The 19,830-nt window shown below is 39.9% G+C and overlaps 3 protein-coding genes across 3 annotated transcripts in view; 1 reads left to right on the forward strand and 2 right to left on the reverse strand.

The window, feature by feature from the left end:
• Positions 1–76: 76 nt before the first annotated feature.
• On the reverse strand, positions 77–8,650 carry tesca (tescalcin a). The gene is made up of 8 exons (XM_020636615.2): positions 8,446–8,650; positions 7,067–7,136; positions 6,537–6,617; positions 4,631–4,770; positions 2,929–2,990; positions 1,099–1,206; positions 954–1,001; positions 77–854 (listed from the first exon to the last, which is right to left on the reverse strand). The coding sequence occupies exons 1-8, from the start codon at positions 8,504–8,506 to the stop codon at positions 762–764; spliced, it is 663 nt and encodes a 220-aa protein (XP_020492271.1). The 5' UTR covers positions 8,507–8,650; the 3' UTR covers positions 77–761.
• A 136-nt stretch (positions 8,651–8,786) lies between these two features.
• On the reverse strand, positions 8,787–15,802 carry fbxo21 (F-box protein 21). The gene is made up of 12 exons (XM_020636659.3): positions 15,542–15,802; positions 14,614–14,749; positions 14,198–14,307; positions 13,926–14,047; positions 13,279–13,425; positions 12,846–12,982; positions 12,607–12,743; positions 11,695–11,874; positions 11,370–11,502; positions 11,039–11,229; positions 10,781–10,938; positions 8,787–9,882 (listed from the first exon to the last, which is right to left on the reverse strand). The coding sequence occupies exons 1-12, from the start codon at positions 15,763–15,765 to the stop codon at positions 9,641–9,643; spliced, it is 1,917 nt and encodes a 638-aa protein (XP_020492315.1). The 5' UTR covers positions 15,766–15,802; the 3' UTR covers positions 8,787–9,640.
• Positions 15,803–15,986: 184 nt separating this feature from the next.
• The window catches only part of nf2a (NF2, moesin-ezrin-radixin like (MERLIN) tumor suppressor a), a 31,102-nt gene continuing 27,258 nt past the window's right edge, over positions 15,987–19,830 (forward strand). The window contains exons 1-3 of the mRNA XM_020636652.3: positions 15,987–16,872; positions 17,958–18,083; positions 18,230–18,352. Of these exons, the coding sequence (XP_020492308.1) occupies positions 16,759–16,872; positions 17,958–18,083; positions 18,230–18,352 (363 nt within the window). The 5' untranslated portion in view covers positions 15,987–16,758. The remainder of the gene's footprint in view (positions 16,873–17,957; positions 18,084–18,229; positions 18,353–19,830) is intronic.

Here is a 19,830-nt window from a genome sequence, read left to right on the forward strand (position 1 = left end):
GACTCCAAAAAAGACAATTCATCGTACCTTTGTGAAGACTTTCTACCAAAAAGAAAAAAAAAAAAAAACTTACATCTGCTCTTTAAATCATGTTTATTTATTTTATTACTTTAAACAATTCAGTGCAAAACAGAAATTAGTGTAAGGGAAGATGTGTGTTTAAATTCCCCGATAGTGCTGAAAAATTATAGGAACATTTTTTTTTTTTTTTCCCAGAACAGTTGACTGTTTTGAGTCTCAGAGGAACAGTGAAGTAAACCTTACAACTATTCTAGAGCTGCAGAGGAATGGTATGCGCCCCAGTCTCCACTCTGGATGTCGGCCATAACAGATGACCCATGAATGCCAGAGCTGCCACTGACGATGACTGGCTGCATGTGAATCGTGAACCTCTTCACTAGAGTATAAAGAGTCTTTCACAAAACAAGCTGGTTACACATTAAGTTTTGTAGAAAAGGAGGAGAAATCAGAGAGGTAGTGTGTTAGTTTGAAACCTGATTAAATGAGAAACAGATGTGTTTGAAACATGGGACACCAACTCCTTCATTGAGCACCATCTTGCCAAAAGTTCCACTGTATGAGGAGATTACAGCCCTTATTAGTATAAAAATACCATTACAGTATTAGATTAATGATTATTTTCCTCCATCTAAAAATATATTAGTGCATATCAGAGTGTTTGGTTTTGATCCGTTTAAGGGCTGGAGAGTTTCTGCTAAAAACAGCAGCAACATAAACATCTTTTTACAAGAGCAGCTCCTTCAAGAGGTCGATTTCCCACAGCGCATTGTCGTGGTATCTACATCCAGAAAGCGAATGTGCATCCTAGACTCCATTTCTAGTCCTTTTAAGATCTAATGGAAGAGAACAACATGTTTTAAGTAAGAGATGAAGAAAAAAAAAAGTTGATGTTTTTTGAAGCGGTCGACCAAAAAGTTGTTAAAAGTGCAAACCTGCTCAAAATGCTCAAATGTAATTCCTTCATAGAAATCATCTGGAGCCTGCAACGACAGAGAGACGGATTCATCGGTTACTGTGCAGCAGAGATGTGAGAATTTTTTTTATCGTAACAGTTTTAGTTCTGCTTGGATCCATTACCATGTGGGGAACGTTTGTGCTCGCCACTTCCAACATGGCAGCATCTGCTATAGCTTTGGCAGCTTCCAGGCCCATGGCGCCGCTTTTAGACAGAAGCTCCTCCACCACCTTGGACGGGGAAAAAGGATTCAAGTCTTATTACGCTGATCAGAGTCGAGGAAACGTCAAACCTCAGCTACAGGAGGTCGACAGCAAGAGGGGTAATAATCAAAACTCAAAAATATCTGTATTAGTGAACTGTGCATGTACAGCGTACATACGTTCAGATTTTTCAACTCTTTGATGACTTCAGGCAAACAAAGCAAGTGCTAAATCAATTAATCAGTTAGAAATTAAAGTCTTGATTCATCTTTAGGTCTTTGTAAAGGTGAAATCAAGTTTTTTAAACAGTATTGGATATTTCATGATATCCAATCTTCAGATATTTTCCAACTCATTTTGGCCATTTGCCGATGCAGATATCCTTAAATGCAAATATTCTTTGACAACTTTGCTTAATTTCAAATTATAAAAGGTCCACACTAGTAATTACTGTGCTGTGTCTGAGTGAGTACAAAGTGGCATTAGATCATCTGAACACTGAAAGGCTAGTTTTTGGATGTTGTTGAGCAGTTAACAACAGTTCTTAGTTTCACAAATGCACCGCTTATATTCTTATTCTAATTATATATTTATAAGACAGAAAATCACAGTCTGTCAGCTTGTTGTTGTGCTTTAATTGCCAGCTAATTACACCGGCAAGATCCACTGCACTCATTTAGGCTAATGATGTCTTTGTATGGTCGTTCACAGACTGTCTGATTCACTGTGCAAAATACTGTTTACACCTGTTCAGGTGTGACAACATGAACCTCCTCATTGTGATTGTATCTGGAGCATACCTCAACCTCAGCAAAATCATCAGTTAGAAAAGCAGTCAAGTATATAAGATTGCATTTATATTAAGACAATAAGATTATTGACATGTGTTTATTAGTATTTTTCAAATTATCCTGATCCAATTTAGATTGGCCAGAACAAATGGTCAGTTTATGTGTAAATGAAAAATGATATGGATCATACAATTAGAAAGGTTCATCTAAAATAATCACTAGTCGGGGCGCTGGTGGCCTAGTGCAGTGGTTCTCAACTGGTGGGGCCAAAATGGGGTTGCGGAAGTGTCATCAGTGGGTCATGAGCATGTGACTGAAAAAAACCTGACATTCTGTCTAGCGCTTTTCAAATCGTGTTACTTTCCGTCAGATGTTTTGCATCGTCTGAGGTAAAAAAATAAATAAAAACATTTGATGGAAGCTGCAAACTGCACCATTTTGCATTAATGCATTAAATAAATCTGATTGGTTTAAAAATATCCAAAATTTGGTTCGCTTTTTTTTCAGGGAGGAGTTGGTGGTGGGTCCCGAGGCTAGACTAGTTGAGAACCACTGGCCTAGTGGTTTAAATCCCGCAGCGCATGTGCAGAGACTTCAGTCCTCTAGGCGAGCGGCTCAGGTTCAAATCCGACCTGTGGCTCCTTTTGCGCATGACGTTCCTTACTATCTCTCTACCTGATCTCTATCCACCGTCACCGTATAGTGAAGTCTGAAAACCCCCTCATTTACTGTTTTGTTTTATTTGGATCCTAACGAGAAGCTAATCTACATTTTACAAATTCATATTATATATTATTCTTTTCACACTACACAAACATTCCACAACATTTCTTCTATAACTAAAAATAATAGACAATTTACATAAATGAACAAAAAAAACCACAAAAGAAACAGACAAACACAAAGGCTGCGTCTGATTTACAGCATCTAAGACATAACATGGTTACAGTTTTCCTACCTTCCTGTACTCCTCCAGGGTGATGGTGCCATCATTGTCTGTGTCGTGCATGTTGAACAGGACTAGAGAGAAAGAACAGAAGGCTTTAGTGGTAGGTCTGATTTCGAAGGACCTTTCTCTCATCATTTCAAAACAGGGCAGGATGTTACTGAGGAGCAGAGGAAGTCGTGATTAGAGGAATGTTTAGAAAGATGCAGAGATAAAAGAGTAGAATAACTAGGGGCTCCTAAGAGCTTAATCCTTTTTCTTTTATAAATTATAGGATTATTTCACATCATTGGGTAGTTGAACAAAAATTCCCGAGTTTCATTTCAGGTCTCTTCGGTAGAAGTGCTTTTTTTGCTTGAAAAGAGTGCTTTTCAAAACCTCCAATACTGCACAGGTGCAACACTTTTTATTGTTCATTATAGGACGGGCTCCATACATATTGCCTTTAAATAATATCAAAATATTAGTATCATACAAATCTCAAAATCAAAACATTTCCTCTTAATCAGGTTTTAAATGATAATTTTCTAGTCTTGAAAACACAACCAGTGTTTATTTGATTTATGTGTTTTATGTTAACAGAGACTTATATTGTGGAGGGTTTTTAATAAGTCTGCTGAATGATATTCATGAGGACATCTTGTTATTTGAGAGGCAAAAAATCCTGTTTGTACACATTTCCTGTTTCTGTGGGAGTGAGGGGAGTTTGTCCCGTTATAACTTTTGTCCATTGTTGGCTCTCAAGAGCAGACCTGAACTATTTACATATTATTATACTGTACAGGTTCAGTGAAGCTCTCTGCATGACTAAAACAAAGCAATCCAACTTGTTTGCATATCATCTACAGCTTTTTATTGGACAACTGAGGACACACCTTAATATTATCTAAACGCAACAGAAGCAATAGCCTCACGCTGCTTCAGTAAATATGCTTCAATTTGACTAACAAGAAATGTGTTGTTCAGTGTGGCCAGAGTCTTAACAAGTCTTGAGTTAGATTCCTCTCCACAATAAGGCCTCATGAACAAGATGCCATGCAGGCCCCCTTCCAAGACCTTTATAGTTTTACTTATGAATACATTTATGATGATTTTGTGCTTAGAATTTGTTTTACCAACTACCTAAGAGGTCCCTTAGGGGACACATTCCCCAGACAGATACTGTTTTAAATCCAGCCCTGCTAACAGAAGATTTCCATCAGCCTCAATTTGGCGCTCTTTCTCTGGAGATTGTAAGAGTTATTCTGGGAAATGTAGGAAGAAACAAATCTCACAAAGAAGGCTGAGCGGAAGAAGGTAGAGCTCTTAAACTTAAGTTGAAGGTTCTTATGATCGTACGTAACAATACCATCTTTGACTGAATTTAGATTCCAGATTGATGGCTGAAATTATCTTGTTGGGTTTGTGAAGCTGTTGTTCTTTTAGTGATCACTTTTAAACCTCTCTAAGGTAGCAATGAATCCAGTGTTCATACAAGCAGCTTTGCTCTTTGTGGCATGTAAGGGTTGGTTTGAAAAAAAAAAAAAACTCACATCAGCAGAATATTTTTCTGGTATTTTTCTGTTGAAACACACAACAAGGAAGAAACAGAAGATAAATACTTGGTCCTAAATCCCCAGCTGGATCTCTGAGCATGTTGATCTTAACCAACAAGTATTTCTGGTTCTCTTGTTTCTATTCTTTTTCAGTTTCAAAATTAATTAAGGTGTCTTACAGCGAAGCTTCTCCTTCCTCAGAGCTTCCTTCTCTTCCTCTGTCGTCTTCAAGGTTGGAGGGCGGAAGTGGGACATGACCATGAGGAACTGCTCGAAGCCGATCTCCTCGAAGGAGCCCACCTCATCCTGATGCTGGTTTCTGGATGGCAGACAGAAGAAATCAAAGTTCAGCTAATGTGGCTTTTTTTTTTTTTTTTTTTTTTTTTTACAGTCTACACCTCACACATTTTAAAGCATAATCCTCGCTTTACACAATACTTGGAATCTTCATTGAACAATTTGTAGTGTAGATTTAGGAAAAGGGAAATTTTGGCCCAAAAACATTGATAACATGTTTTACTGATCTTTCACTTCAGCCTCCCACTGTGTACATGACGAGTGTACTTGTAAGTCTGATTGTGGTTAACTCTGTTAAGCAAGCCTTTCCAAAGTAAGAGGAAATGCAACTTTTAAAAAGTGTCTTTAAAGCTTTAAAATCTAAACTATTATTGACTTGAGTTAATGATGGATAATTTCCTTTTTTTGTTTTAACAAACTGCACTGCATTTGTGTTGGACATGGACTGAAAACCACATTACCAGCCTTCTAAAGGCAATCAAGAATTTTCTAATGAATGTGATTAAATGGAATCGTTTCGGAGCCTGGGTGGCTGGCTCCAAAAGCCCCTGAAGTCTCACACACACCCAAATTAAAATGTGCATTTTAATACAGCAGACATAAACATTTGGGTCTACATAGCTCATGTCTTTAATGGCACAGTTTACAGGGGATGAATTTTCATATAACTTATCTGTTTTGAATATGAGAGTTATGCTTAAGAAGGGGCGTGGCTGAGTTGACTGACAGGAGGGTGCGTTGTAGCCAGGAGACTTCAGGCCCAACTCAGCTCCTTGCTTTTGCCAAGTGGTAGTTGACTAAAAGTTTGTTTGAGCCAGCATTTTTAATATGACGACCACCATCATTTGGCTTCAAGAGTCAGTATTAGAGAACCAATGGGTGATGTCCCTATGACTACACCAATGTTTATTAGCCACGTTGCATATGCATCTAGTGCCTTTTATTTTGTCAGTACTTGAATTGTGACAACCATCTTCTTTTTTGGTCCTTAAAGAATTGAGTTTAGAAGATTTAAATGTTGACACTCTGTTGTGGTACTTTTTGAAGGGATACCTCAATGTTAGGAGTTTAAGTAGATATGATCAGTGCCCCAGTTGGGCCAGCGCAGTTAAAAAAAAAAAAAAAAAAAAAAAAAAAAAAAGTCAGGATCTGCTCCCGCCTGTAAGGTAAATATAAAGTGAACCACCAAGTTAGGTGAACCCACAGCTAGATTACAGTCATCTTATCTTTGCACTCAGACTGGCAGCAGGTAGTCTGACTCTGTTAGAAGGAAACAAAAAAAGCCCTCTGATATATCGACAGAAACACTAAGGTCCATATCTTCTATCAAACATAAATATTGACCTGCTATTTGAGGTTGAGAAATGTCCTTGCTAAGCCAGACTGACTGTTGATGAATTATGTATGCTGGAAATACTTTGAGACAAATCATATAGTAAGGGCTCAGTTTTAAAAAAGTGTTAGTATTACATTATAACAGCTTGTTTGAACAGTTGAACAACATTGACACTGACAGACAGCTGACGTCCAGCCACCACCATCGAGTCCGTCTCGTCACCAAAACCACCGCCGTCGTCATTCATGCACGGCCTGCTCCGACCTTCACCTCAGCGGCGTGGACAGTGTGGACAACAGGAACGCGAGGAATACAAAGGAGAAATCCTTCCTGCATTTTATCCCATAATGCTCTTTTGTAAAGCGTCTCGAGATAACACTTGTTATAAATTGGCGCTATACAAACATTGACCAATTGATTGATAATATGAGGCGCATTAAAACTATACCCACCTTTTATCGAAGAAAGCGTAAACTATCTGCTTTTTGATTGGATTGTTGGCGAGGGCTGGTATTCTGTCCAAGTTTTCCTTACTGCAGTGAAGAAAAAACAGTGTCCTTTAGTACACAGCACATAGTGCAGAGTCAGCATGTTCAACAGACTGTTATTTATGGGAAGTTACATGAACAGTAACACTACCCGAAGAAATAAGTGCAATGTTCAACATTTGTTCCTTGTTTCTTTTTAAAGGGAAGGAACTGATCATCGATCACAAACAGCTTGACATTTTGGCAGTTGTGTGTGTGTGTGCGCGTGTGTGCATGGTGGATCGACATATTGTATTTGCCCATGTCACCACATGTTGCTTGCTTGTGTCGGTGCCAGAGATACCAGAAATACCCACAATTCATCACTCCAGCCACCATGCATGCAGGGAGTATTTCATCTTCAGTGCAATGACTGAATGGTTTTTCTTAAGAAAAAAAAACAACAACAAACATTCACCTGTCCAGCAGAGATTTGACACACAAACATATTTTACCTTATCGTTTCTTCATTTCCACTCAGGTGCTGGAATCTTTTGTGAAGGTTTTTAATCTGCTCCAGTGAAACTGAGAAGCGAAACACAAACAACAACATTAAAGTATACAGTGTACACCTGTTATTAGTCCACACCCATAAACCGGCCTCCTGCACTCCTCCTGTTGTTTATAATGGAAGCCCAACATAATGAATGCTCGCAGTTGAATGGAAAAGATCACACTCTGCGCAGTAGTAGCATTGACTTTTTTTTATGCCATTTAAGGAGGGTTCCTTAAATCATTAACTAACTGTATAGACTTGTGACCGTGTGCTGAAAGATAAAAACATCATAGTCCTTCCTGGTCCCATATAAAGATAGATTTGACATTTTCAAGTGTTTCCACAAACAGCTGTGTATATTTTTTATTTTTACCCCTTTCTCAGAAGCTGCCAAGTGGATGTTTGCACTAGCAACAGCAGTTGCTGAACATGGGGTCAAGAATATTCAGAGGAGGATTTAAGCATGCAGAAACAAGTGGGCTGTTGTGTTATAGGACCAGATACAGATTTAATACAAAATGTACTAAAATAACTCAGGTATATTATCCAGATCAACAAAAAAAACATCAGATTCTGTGCTCCTCTAACAATAAAAGTGTCTAAAGGCAATGACACATTTCACCAGAGTGCCTCAGAACATTCATGTTCAAAAAACCTCAAACTACGCCTACGGATAAATAAGGTCAACGCTGCGCCTTCAGTGAACAATAAAGGTGATGACACAGTTCAAAGTCTCACCAATACAATATCAATACAATTGTGTTCAGCCTGGGATTCAAACATTTCTGTCTGCATTACTCTGCATACAAAAGTTTCACATGAAGACCCTGCTGCTCTTCTTAATAAACCCTTCTGCTGTTTCACTCTGACTTTTGTTTCATTTCTTTATCAAACTGTTCCACATCCAAGAGTTAACAGAATAGAGAGGGGGGGGGGGGGGGGGGGGGGGGGTTATGGTCAGTGTACGACCAACAAAGTGTTTACAGCAGTTGGACCAAACCACAGCACAGATATAAACTCAACACGCAGTCCGCAAAGTGAAGAAGTATTATTAGATAACGTTAACTCAAACTTTGGTGCTGCTTGTTCATAAAATGTGTGGCTGTAAATTACTGCATTATTGTCAGACTTGATTATCAATTAATTATCCATAAGGAAAAAAACATATTCCGGTGTTATCCGGAAAGATTTAAATGTTTCTAGTTTGTCTTTCATTTCTCTTAAACTACTCCACACACCACCGCACGTGCGCCTCCAAACTAAGCGATTTAACATCAAGAGGTTCCTCATAGTCAAAAAAAAAAAAAAAAAAAATCCCTGTTACTTTTCCCTACTTACATCCCGTCCTGTCCACCAGGTCCTGGTACTTGTGCACGGAGCGCGTCTGCGAAGCTCCCATCGCTGCTGCTGCCTGCGCGTCAGGACACACAATCTGGTTCAACCGGCTCTACTTTCCTTCACTTACTTGCGCTCCTATCAGCAGGTCGACGCAACTGTAGTCTGCCTGCGTCCCTGGAAACATCTGGCATCCTCAAGGTCCTAAATCCTTACAGAGGCTGTGGAGAAATTACCTGCTCCGTCTCCGGTTTAACTGCTGTAAATCGTGGTTAATATGTTACATCACAATAAGGAACCAATGCGCTCATAAGTAATGAAACAAGCTAGAAAAAAAAAAAAAAAAAACTTGAAACGCTTTATTTTTATTTTTTTTGTAAGTTAGGGTCATTTCCGTTTCAAGTCAGCAGTGTTCTTCAGTATTTTCCTTGAACAACACTGAAGAGCTTTGACATCCTACATGTTTCACTTGTAAATGTACAGAAAAAGAAACAAAAAAACAAGATTATCTACAACTGTGAACGCTGGACTTTATAAGTGCATGGAACTTTAAAAGATGGAGGAATAAAAGCAAATATACAAAGATTTTTTCATCATAGTCTTTTATGTGGCACTGTTACTGTATTTGAGGGGTTTTGGACTATATGCTGAGGGGCTTGTTTGTCTAGTGCTGTGTGCAGGGTATTGTTAGTTTCAGGTAAAGGGAGATAGATTTACAGCACCTGAACACCCATTCTGAACTCACTCTTCGACTTGACTCTTTAATTCGGGAATTCTCTGTTATTTTCCTTGCAGTCTGCTCTTCTCAAAATTATGTTTCACTTTCCAAACTCAGCTTTGTGAAGGGATGTGAAGGTCCTGCATCGTTGTTAAAATACTGTCAACTAGCTATGCCATTCCGTAGTTTCTGCTTTGTTTTCACAACAAATACAATGTGGTATTTATATTGATGCAGTAGTCAAATTTACTGCATGTTTCTGGACTTTTCCAAGCATGGAAATATTAAATGAAATCCTTCCACTCCTGCGCAGGAGCACGGCTTAGGTGATTTGTGAATACTTCCTTCATTTGCTGGAAAATACTGCTTCCTGGGTAATTTGCTCAAAAACTCTCAGAGCCACTTAGCCAAGTCGGATAGTGAATTGAGAATGGATGAGCAGTGATTTGTTAGTCTGGGTGTTGGGGCACAACTGCTTTGCTACATGGGCATGGCTTGGTGGTCGTTTTGGTCTGTGGCCGAAGCCTGGTCCTGGTCCACGCAGCCAGGTGTGAGTCTGTGGTAAAGCTCCTGCACCGTGCCCAAAGTCTCAACCATGTCCTCGGGGTATCGTGTCTGCAGCTCTTCGTTGGCAGCGTAGTGGGTGTCGGCGAACTCTGAGAAGTAACGTCCCACCTCCGGGTGGCCGATCTCCAGGGGGGCTGAGTGGGGCTCCAGGTTCTCTGAGGAACAACGATGGAGAAGTGTGACACTGATCAGAGATGATGAAGTCTAGTTTACATAAATAAGTTCGACTGAGGAGAGGAAGAAGGGATTTTTTTTTTTATACATTACACTCCCTGCCATTATTATTGAACATACACTACTGATGCTAAGTTTATAATGATGTGTAAAATGTTATTTACTGATGCATTAGAGTTCAATAAAAGCAGAAGTAGCAGGATCAGTAGACTGAGGCCAAATTCCAAACTCTCTCAGACTCTCAGAGTTTGAGGTGTTTCCACTAAGTGTGTGTGAGCGCCTCGTGCTGTCCCACCCAAACCATCAAGTACACCTGGGCTCTTACGAAGACTCTACAACGACAAATTATGTATTTTATGAGGGTCCATATTTCTGCAGACTTTCCAGAGGGACTTACCCAGAGTTCATTGCAAACTTTTTGACTTGAAAGATGTGATACCCTAGCCCCAAACTAAATGTTATCAAATGTTGTATATTTAAGTAGTATTCAATAAAAAAAAAGTTTGAACATACAAATGTAAACGAAACCAAGTGTGATGGGGAAAACTGGAAGGATTTTACCCCTGAGTGACGACATGTAGGTTAATCAAAAATGTACATATAAAGTTTATTGCACCATAAAAGTGTTTCCTAGCATTCCTAGGATTGTGAACTTGTATCTAGTTTTCTGTGAGATTGCAGCAAACATTATTATGAAGTTTGTGACTCTGACAAGTGATTATTTAATTTTCTGTATCTTGATTTATTTCAGTATTGTGCCTGGAGGATGCAATTATAAATGATTGCCCGTATTTGGGATGTTTTTTTAGACTGTGTGGTCACACAACCAGACACATTCGACAACCATTGAGATATCTTATATATTATCATCAAACTAACCCTGTGCTGCATAGCGACACGTTCCGTCCTGGACGAGGACGTTGTAGAAAGGCTGGTTGGCCCCATTGGACAGCTGGTGGACCCTCATGGTGGTGATCCACTCCTGGCTCATGGTGCACTTTGGGTCCCAGCCGTAGATCACACAGTTGTAACCTGACCTGATGAAGGAGACAGAACAAGAGAGATTTATGAGGATTCTTAAGGATGGTTGTATTAACTGAGAAAAGAACCACTGTAGTGCATGCTAGCCTGACCTACCTCTTGTGTTTCATGATGAGGCCCACTGAATACTGGACTTCCAGGTGGTCTGGAACACTCCGCTTCTTCACCTCAGGTGTGACGGGATGTTTCTTGTGCTGAATGTGCTCCAGCGTGTGCTGCACCAGGTAACCCACGGCCCCATGCTGGGACGGATCCAATGCCTGGATGTGCTGCAAGATGTCTAACACCTGAGAGAGAGGATTACATCAACAGACAATGTGCTAATTTAAGAGGGCTGAACAGTGAGGGCCTTGTACTGTGTAATTATTAAGTCTTTATGAATTGAATCCCATTTGAGCGCAAGAAGAAAGCCTTTGTGTGATCTGACCTTTTCTGGCCAGATGCCCAGGTGGAAGTAGAGGCGAGCCTGCAACAGCAGGTACTGCACATTATCTGGATTGATAGTGAGGTAGAGATCCAGAGAGTCTCTCAGCAGCTGGTAGGATTTCTCGTTCCCCTCCCTGAGAGAAACAAAACAGGACAGATGATGTTATTAAAAGAGAGCATTACATTCATGTACACATTTAATTGTATCAACCATTTAATGCATTCAAATTCTATTGATTACATTTTTTAGAAAACACAACAACATTCCCATGCCTAAACCATTCACTGTTGTAAGTTGTGAGAGTCACATGTGCAGTATCTCTCACCCTCTTTTGCCGATGTTCAGCAGGTTTCCCACCATCCTTAGCAGCACCTCTGAGGTGCTGATGGCACTGTAGTAGTCTGCTGTCACCTGGTGGCCAATGAGATACTCACACTCCTTGGCTGTCAACTGTTTGCCTTTACCAAAGGCATCGATGTAGACAAAGTCATAGATGTCCTCACTCCTGCGGGAGCAGAGTTCAATTAAAGTCACATTTGAATATATTCAACAGTTATCCATCGCATTGGCCTGTTTTAATGAGAAAGACCGGATAAGGCGTACTGCATCAAAATTCAAACAAATACAATGCAAACAGAGGGCATTTAAATTAAACATGTAAAATACAAATATTCTTTTTTGATCCTTTACCAAAAGTACAAACTCAATACATTATTAAAAGAGTTATAGCAACAAAAAAATCTACCCTGCATTCAGTTTGAAACAATTTTGGTTTTACAATCAGAGAAAGGATTTCATCATAATGGACACTGAGAGCAGAACTTGTTTGAATACCACTTGAAAATTAAATCTTAGGAGGGAGGAGTCATGGTCTTTAAATGTTCATTATGAGCTTATAAGACAGAATGTAAATGTGGAAGTGTCACTAATATTTCTCTTTTTGTATATAGTTGTATATTTCTCCACTTTATACTTTTGTTTTTGCCACTTAAACTTTCATTTTAAAATAACCTTTAATTGAATTGAATGTGTGATTAATAATGCCAGCAGTCAGTTATGATCTCAATCTATAACGTGCATCAAATTGATACAATGACGTAAAACAGTGAGATTATTGGAATAGTTGCTAACTAATAATTCAAGTTGAACTTTTCTCCTCCTGAAATGAGGAGCTATGAGGAAAAAAACAGCTCAACTCTAAGACAGCCCAAAGAGACTTTAAGAAAAAAGGTTTTACCCTCTTGGCTTTTGGCACCAACGCAGCAGAAAATGATTGGGGAAGTTGACAGGTTCCAGCTGAACACCCAGCTTCATGGCTAATGTCATGTAGAGAACAGAGAGGCTGATGGGAATGCCTGTACGGCGTTGTAGCACCTGAATGAAAGAAAGGAATAAATGGTAAATGTCTGAAATAGAAATAATGTAAATTATTGAAAAGGTTTGTGACTTAAATACAGAATTTTAAAGAAGATCTACCTGGTGGATGTATGAATTGAGGGGGTTGTAGTAGTCAAACTCGTTGCCTTTGAACTGAAGCTGCTCATACAAGACAGAGTTCAGCGCACACACCACCTGCCTCTGGAGCTCAAAGTCCTCCACTACTAAACAGTCACCTAAGTCATACACAAGAAATCACACTTCAGAGAAACGCGGCACGGGACAATGTGTCAACAGCACAAGAGCCATATTTTCCATCCAGGCCAAAATGTACGAGTATAGATCGTTTTCAAACTGTGCTGGGAATAGTACCCCATGCCTTTTGGCTTTAAGTATCTACTGTAGTGCTGATGCATTTTGGAGAAAAACTTTTTAAAAGATGAGAAAATAAAATACAACATATGCAAAAAAAAAAAAAAAAAAAAAAAAAGAAGACCTTTACAATAAGGTTTTCGTTGGTTTGACAGCCCACCTTGAGCGATGCGTAGGCTGGGGTGAGAGGAGTTCTTGATTCTCAGCATCTTCTTCACTTTGTCTGCAATCTCATCCAGCTGGGCCGATATGCTGCTCACTGTTACATCAGTCAGAGGGTTACAATACTGATCCACCAGAACAGCACCTGGAGGAGTGGACAAGACCGAGAGAAAGGAATTCATAATATGAACCTGCTTGTATGTACTTATGATTTCAAATGACTGTAGAAACAAATTAGAATGAACACTTAAGAGCACAAAATACACAGTGTTCAGGGCTGATGCTTACTTTCCCTTTAATGATTTTTTTTGACATGATTCTAAGTATTGTTTCAGAGGAAATGTGCTGGTAACAACTTCCCAGAGGCTAAAGTGAAATCTCTAAATCACTTCCTTTGTACAAAAAAAATCCAGTCTGAAACCTAAAAGATGTGTATTAAGTATCAGAGTGGGAATTTTTCTGGCACAACTTCGCCAACTACCAAGGTGCATGAAGAGTGAAAGGCTTGAAGAGGTTAAAAAGCTCGAGCACTTGTAGTGCTCCAAGATCAACTTTATTCCAACTACAAGTGTTGCTGGAGCTTTATGCAGTAACATAGCATAGTGTTACATGAGTGTTTTGACCTGAGGCCTAGTCCTTTCTCACCCCCTAAAGCAGATTGCTGCTCCACAGGCTGCTCCAGGAAGCTCTTCAAACTCTTCAGGATGTTCTGCTGTCTCAGGAAGTAAAGGATTTTCTTTGCATAGTACTTCAGCGTCAGGCTTTTCCTAATGATGAAACACAACAGAGGAGAGAATCATTAACTGCTGTGCAACACAACATGAGCTCTTATAATCACTAACCTGTCGATGACTGCAAAACACGTCGAGAGTCCGGTACTGGAGGTTTAATCAAGGTGGGCACAATGTTGCTCTCACCTCTTATCTGAGTTGAGGATGAAGAGGAGCTCGTCTTCACAGAAGTGCTCCGGCATTCCGAGTGACTCAATCTCTGCAAAGCTGTCTCCAAGCACCTGGCCAACGCAAGGCTGATTTACAGATCTCGGGGTTAGTTTTGGAACATAGAAAGCTCACATTTTCCTGCACTGAATCCCTCCCACACACACAGACCACAAACACATTAAAGGATAGTACACACAAAAGGTCAGTTATACCACACAGATAGTTTTTTTTTTTCTTTTTCCAAATGGTACATCTCTATAAGAAAATGTGTATTTAACTTATTCAAATAACTAAACAATAATGTTATTATTCTGTCACATCTATTTCATGTTATGTCCAGGTTATTATTACAATAACAACAACATATCCTTGACAACTAGCCAACTACTTACAACTTCAGTGAAAAATCTCTTTGAGATTGACTCCACAGTCCTTTGTATTTGTATACCAACTCTATGGCGTGTTTTGTATTCTCTGAGCCAGTCACAGCACTCGTTCTGGCGGTAAAACCTCTGCAGTCTTGGCCATCTGTTAATGAAGGCGATAAAAAAATAGTACATTAGTTACATATTGCAAACATACAGTGATTATTTTAACTGTTATGGCCACTGCAATATGATTTGGAAATGAGCATAAAAAACATTTTTCAGTAAAAATATGTTTGAAATCAGTGTGTGTGCATCAAACAGACTAGACATGTTTTATTCTAAAAAAAAGATCTATATGCCAAGACGGCTCTGCAACAACTGCTGCAAGCCATTTTTTCCTCACATGACTCCTTTTAGTTTTACAGCCTGTGGCCCCGAGCTGTGAATGCAAACAATGTCTATCAAACAATCCATAATCCTGACGGTTTTCTCTTTCCACATTTAATAGTAAGCAGGAGAGAAAAAAAAAAATAGCCAAAACAAGCCAGGAGGAGGGCTCAGGCTTTGGCAAGAGCTGCACTCTCCTGTAGTTCACAGGCTACATGAAACATTCAAGGTCACACCGGATTCATTTATGGCTGTCCTGTGTAAATTGGAGGATAAGTTTCAACCTGTGAGAGATGTATTACACGCAGAGATCTTCAAGCCTCAGACTTCTGTGCAGAGCAGAAGCTCGCCACTGGCCTGGTGTAATGATGCATTTGGTGCATCAGCAGATTGCAATGGTTGACAGGGCGATGCGTTCGCACTTAACCAACCAACCCTTAGGTACACATAGAGCGGCACAGGGTTATAAACCACAGTCATTTAAAGAAACGCCGATCTTGCTGATAGTGATGCGAAAACACACAGATGCCAAAACTCCGAAATACCACAAGAAAAATCATAGCACCTGAGTTTGTACTGGTGTCCCCAGACCTTTCCCCTTCCATGGCACACGTCGTGCAGCCGCTTGCAGCAACAGGACACGTTACAAATGTCGACATGTTGGAGGACAGGGAAGCACAAGATGTGTTCGAGCAACTCGGTTGGCAGGTCTGTTAGATTTTTAGTTTGGGGGTTGGTATTAATTCCGTTTAGACTTGGTTGCCCCTCTCCGGCTACCGACGTCGCCATTTTTACTGTTTACCCCGATTACCTCATTGCTCGGGCCCCGCCCCTTTATGGCGCAGGGGGCAGAGCTGAGGGCGGGGCTAAGGAGCTGGAGTGCAGTGCGATTGGTTGTTGGGTCATGAGGGGAAAGGACGCTATGCTGCCTTCAGGTTCTTGGGAACATTTTTTTTTTTTAACTTCATAGTTTAAGGTATAGGTTACATTACTTTACAAAAGAGGTACACCGTAGGTTCTTCATCAGTTAAAATAGTCGGAAACTAGAAATAAGTTCTATGTCGGAGACGATTTGATTTTTCAATAATCGTAAAAAAAAAAAAAAAAGTTAATCTTATAATAGTGTTATTACAATTTTATGGACAGAACGTGAATGCAGCATCGCTTTCCCAGTTGAGATAACAAGGCAACAAATGGTTAGCAGCCAGTTAGCAAGCGTTTCTTTCTCAGGAAAGTGTTTGTACAACAACTTCAGAGTTTTCAGCTCTTTTAGAGGAACCTGACGCGGAGACGGATATTGCGATGTACACACGTAATGCTATTACTTTAACAGCAGACAATGGTTTATGTTATTCTGTATGTTTTTGTTAGCCCACTCAGTCTCTAGTTAACTTAATGCAAGTTCACGTTGGCAGGAAGCCAGCAACAGGACACTTTTGTATCTGCTCATGCTCTCAGTATTTGTTAATTCTGTATGTGGCTGTGTGAAAATTACAAAGACTGCCATATGATAAATTAAGTGCATGACATATCCTTAAACAGATGTTAGCCTCCTCGTTAACTTTCATGGAGCTTCCTCTTGCACATCTGTCCATCGATAGTAAACAGTGCTGGGCAATCACATGCACCTTTTTCTTTTTTCGTTTGACAACTAAACTATACCACAATCTACGCCACAGGGTAAAGTTGTCACAATGCTTTGATGCTACACACAGTTTGTAGGAATTGACGACTTTGTCTGGTTTAAAAAAAAAAAAAAGTGAGTTTACAACACTATTCACCATGGCAAGTGCCTTAGCAGCAAAAATGGGATTTAACTCACTGTTGCGACGACAAGCCAGGACCTTTAACGTCAGGATCTGCACGATGGAGTCAGACATGGAGTTCAGCTGCGAGGTGTGTATGTGTATCTGAGAAAACTGCACATTTACATCTCTGTTAATTAAGTTTTTCAAAATTGCACTGGCCTTGAACGCACCATCAGATGCACGCAGGAGTTCTCGTATTGAACGTGTCATTAATTGCCATTTCTTTGTAATGCAAATACGAACTGATCGTTATCTGCAATGATCTCTGAAATATTTGCATAAAATATTATTCAGGCGAAAAGTACAGATTGCACAGAAGACAGGCTGTGAGAGTTTCATTTTTTCTACACAAGATGGCAGCAGGTAACAATGTACAGACTCTATTGGTGTGGTTAGTCTACTCTACAGATTTTCACTATTATAATTTCTATCTGTCTCATATTGAAGTGGAATCAGTGGCACATCTGAAAACACTACAGAACTTGACGATTGCTGTGTGAATAGACTATAAACACCACACTGATGTATTATGTTATCATTATACATGTGGTATTTTTAGCTGTCTCCTAGTCCGTTTGGGTAAGTATATGACTTGGTTGATGCTTTACCACAACTAAAAGGCGTGCAGTTCCTTGCAGACACCACATCTGTATTTAATGGGGAGGAACCCTCTAAAGTTTGCAGTGGTAATTACACAGTGCAGCATATTGTTGGATGCTGGTTTCTAATTTCTGTGCTGGGTGGTAATTGTTATCAATTATGTTTTTTTTTTTTTTGTAAATAACATTTAAGGGCACTTGATTGTATAGACAAAATGGCTTGGTTCTAGTTGTCATTTTACGTGCAAGATAGAAACTCAAGTTCTTGCAAGGTCTCTAATCTTAAACTAGAAGTTGGCAATGATAAGATATTGGATACATGTGTTTGATAGGCGTCAGCTGCAATAGGAAAATATGCATTATGCTTTTAAGCAGTGGCTGAGTATAAGCTGGAAATGTTGACAGAATGCAGTAGACCAAGAAGGTAATAAATGGGTATTAATATTAAACCTAAAAAAGAATAAAGTGCTTATCTTTGGCAGATTTATACACATTATCAGCAGTTAGTGATGATTTACAATGAATTATTAAGCTCTCTGTTTTGATGGTGAGCGAAACATTTCTGGCGTTTCAGGTCAAGTGGAAAGGAAAAGACCTTTTTGACCAAGTGTGCCGGACTCTGGGACTCAGGGAGACTTGGTTTTTCGGGCTCCAGTACAGCATCAAAGATACGGTTGCTTGGCTCAAGATGGAAAAAAAGGTGTGTGGTTGGTCCTCATAATATTCTGTTTTTGAAACAGTCATGAAAATGTGAAAGCCATGTCAAAAAGTTGAATTCAGAAGTGAAAAGGGAAATGTCATTTTCCGGCTGTATGAATGTGGATTTCTTTGGTTTATTTATCACAGGTTCTGGATCAGGAGGTACCGAAGGAGGAACCAATCACACTTTACTTCCTAGCCAAGTTTTACCCTGAAAATGCTGAAGAGGAGCTAGTGCAAGACATCACACAGCATCTCTTCTTCTTACAGGTAATAATAATCAGCTGTTTTGTCACTGAGCTCATGGAAGAGTTTTTTCTTTCTATTCCCAGCTTAAAAGGCTTGAATCACTGCATCCACTGAAATCTACAACTCTAGATTGTTCTTTAGGCTCTGGACAACTCTAGAGATTTGACCTTCTCTTTCAGTTATACCTATGATGCCATATGCAACTTAAGAAGTGCACTTATACCGTACTGACTGACACATTCTTTCTGCTGCATGTTGAAAGTTTGAAGGGGGGGGGGGGGCAGGTAGACCTGAAATTCAACATGCCTCTCTGAAGAAGCTTCAGATTACTCTCCTGCTAATTTACAGCTTTTTGTTTATTTTAAACCTGTTTTGTTGATGAGCATCTCTTAAGACTTTAAAAAAGAAATTCTAAGTATGTGTGGAGTAGCAACATGATATGAACGAGAAAAAGACGAGTCAAAGTTAAGGCTTAAAAAAAACGATTATGTGCTGACATATTTTACTTGAAAGTCTTTTAAAATGCGGTGTGAATTTAAAAACACCAAATTGCCCTCGCTCGCGGCTCAGTGGGGGCCGATTGGCTGCAACTGCGTCTTTCTGACAAATCTGATCCAGTGCCAACAGGGGGCACGCAACCACAGACATTGTGACGAGTTGTCCAGGCAGAGCGCTCTCTAATACACTTGTGCCCTGGCCTCATTGTGTGCAGCCATGTGGAATCAATGCACAACATATTACCGCTGCCCTTTCTCTCCGGTTAATACTCCGCGGGGAATTCTTGCCGAGGCGACCGCACCACTCAAGAGATGAGATTTGTTACCGTGTGCTGGCATCGTTCATTGCTGCAAGCCACATTTATCAATTACCAATTAGGCTTTAAGGGGCTCAGTTATTGGCCCAGTTAATGACATATTCTCCATGGGATTCTTGTCTCCTGTCACATCCGTCCCATTGTGGCTGCTTTAGTGATATGGCTGTAGACAGAGCTAGTGGACCCCAACATTTGGATAGAGACACTTATCTACTTAATACTTAGAAAAAAGTCTCTCCGTGTCCCTAATCCATTTAGGACTAGTCCAAGTAATTCTTCATCTCAGGAGGAAACCTTGCTATAAAAAAAAAAAGAAGAAGAGTAAGGCCGACAAATGACTCAGTTAAAGTGGTACACAGCGACAAGGGGAGAAGAATACAAATGTGCAGCACCTCGCATCGCCTGTCTCCTTATTACTCTGCTCTCATTAATTCACATAATGTCTGGAGCTGGCCTCTGTTCAGATAATGTCACCGGCATGACAGCTGGATTAGTGCTTATCAGAAATGATCACCGACCCGGATACACACACACACACACACACACACACACACAACACACATATACGCACACACAAAGCCCCCACTTACACCAACACACACATGCACGTCTTCTTCATTTGAAATCTTGGCAGCGACATGGTCTCATTTGTAAACCTGATTGCAGCTCGGCAGTCGCCACAGTT

This window comes from Labrus bergylta, chromosome 2, assembly GCF_963930695.1.
Source record: "Labrus bergylta chromosome 2, fLabBer1.1, whole genome shotgun sequence".
In the NCBI taxonomy this organism is placed as follows: Eukaryota; Metazoa; Chordata; class Actinopteri; order Labriformes; family Labridae; genus Labrus; species Labrus bergylta.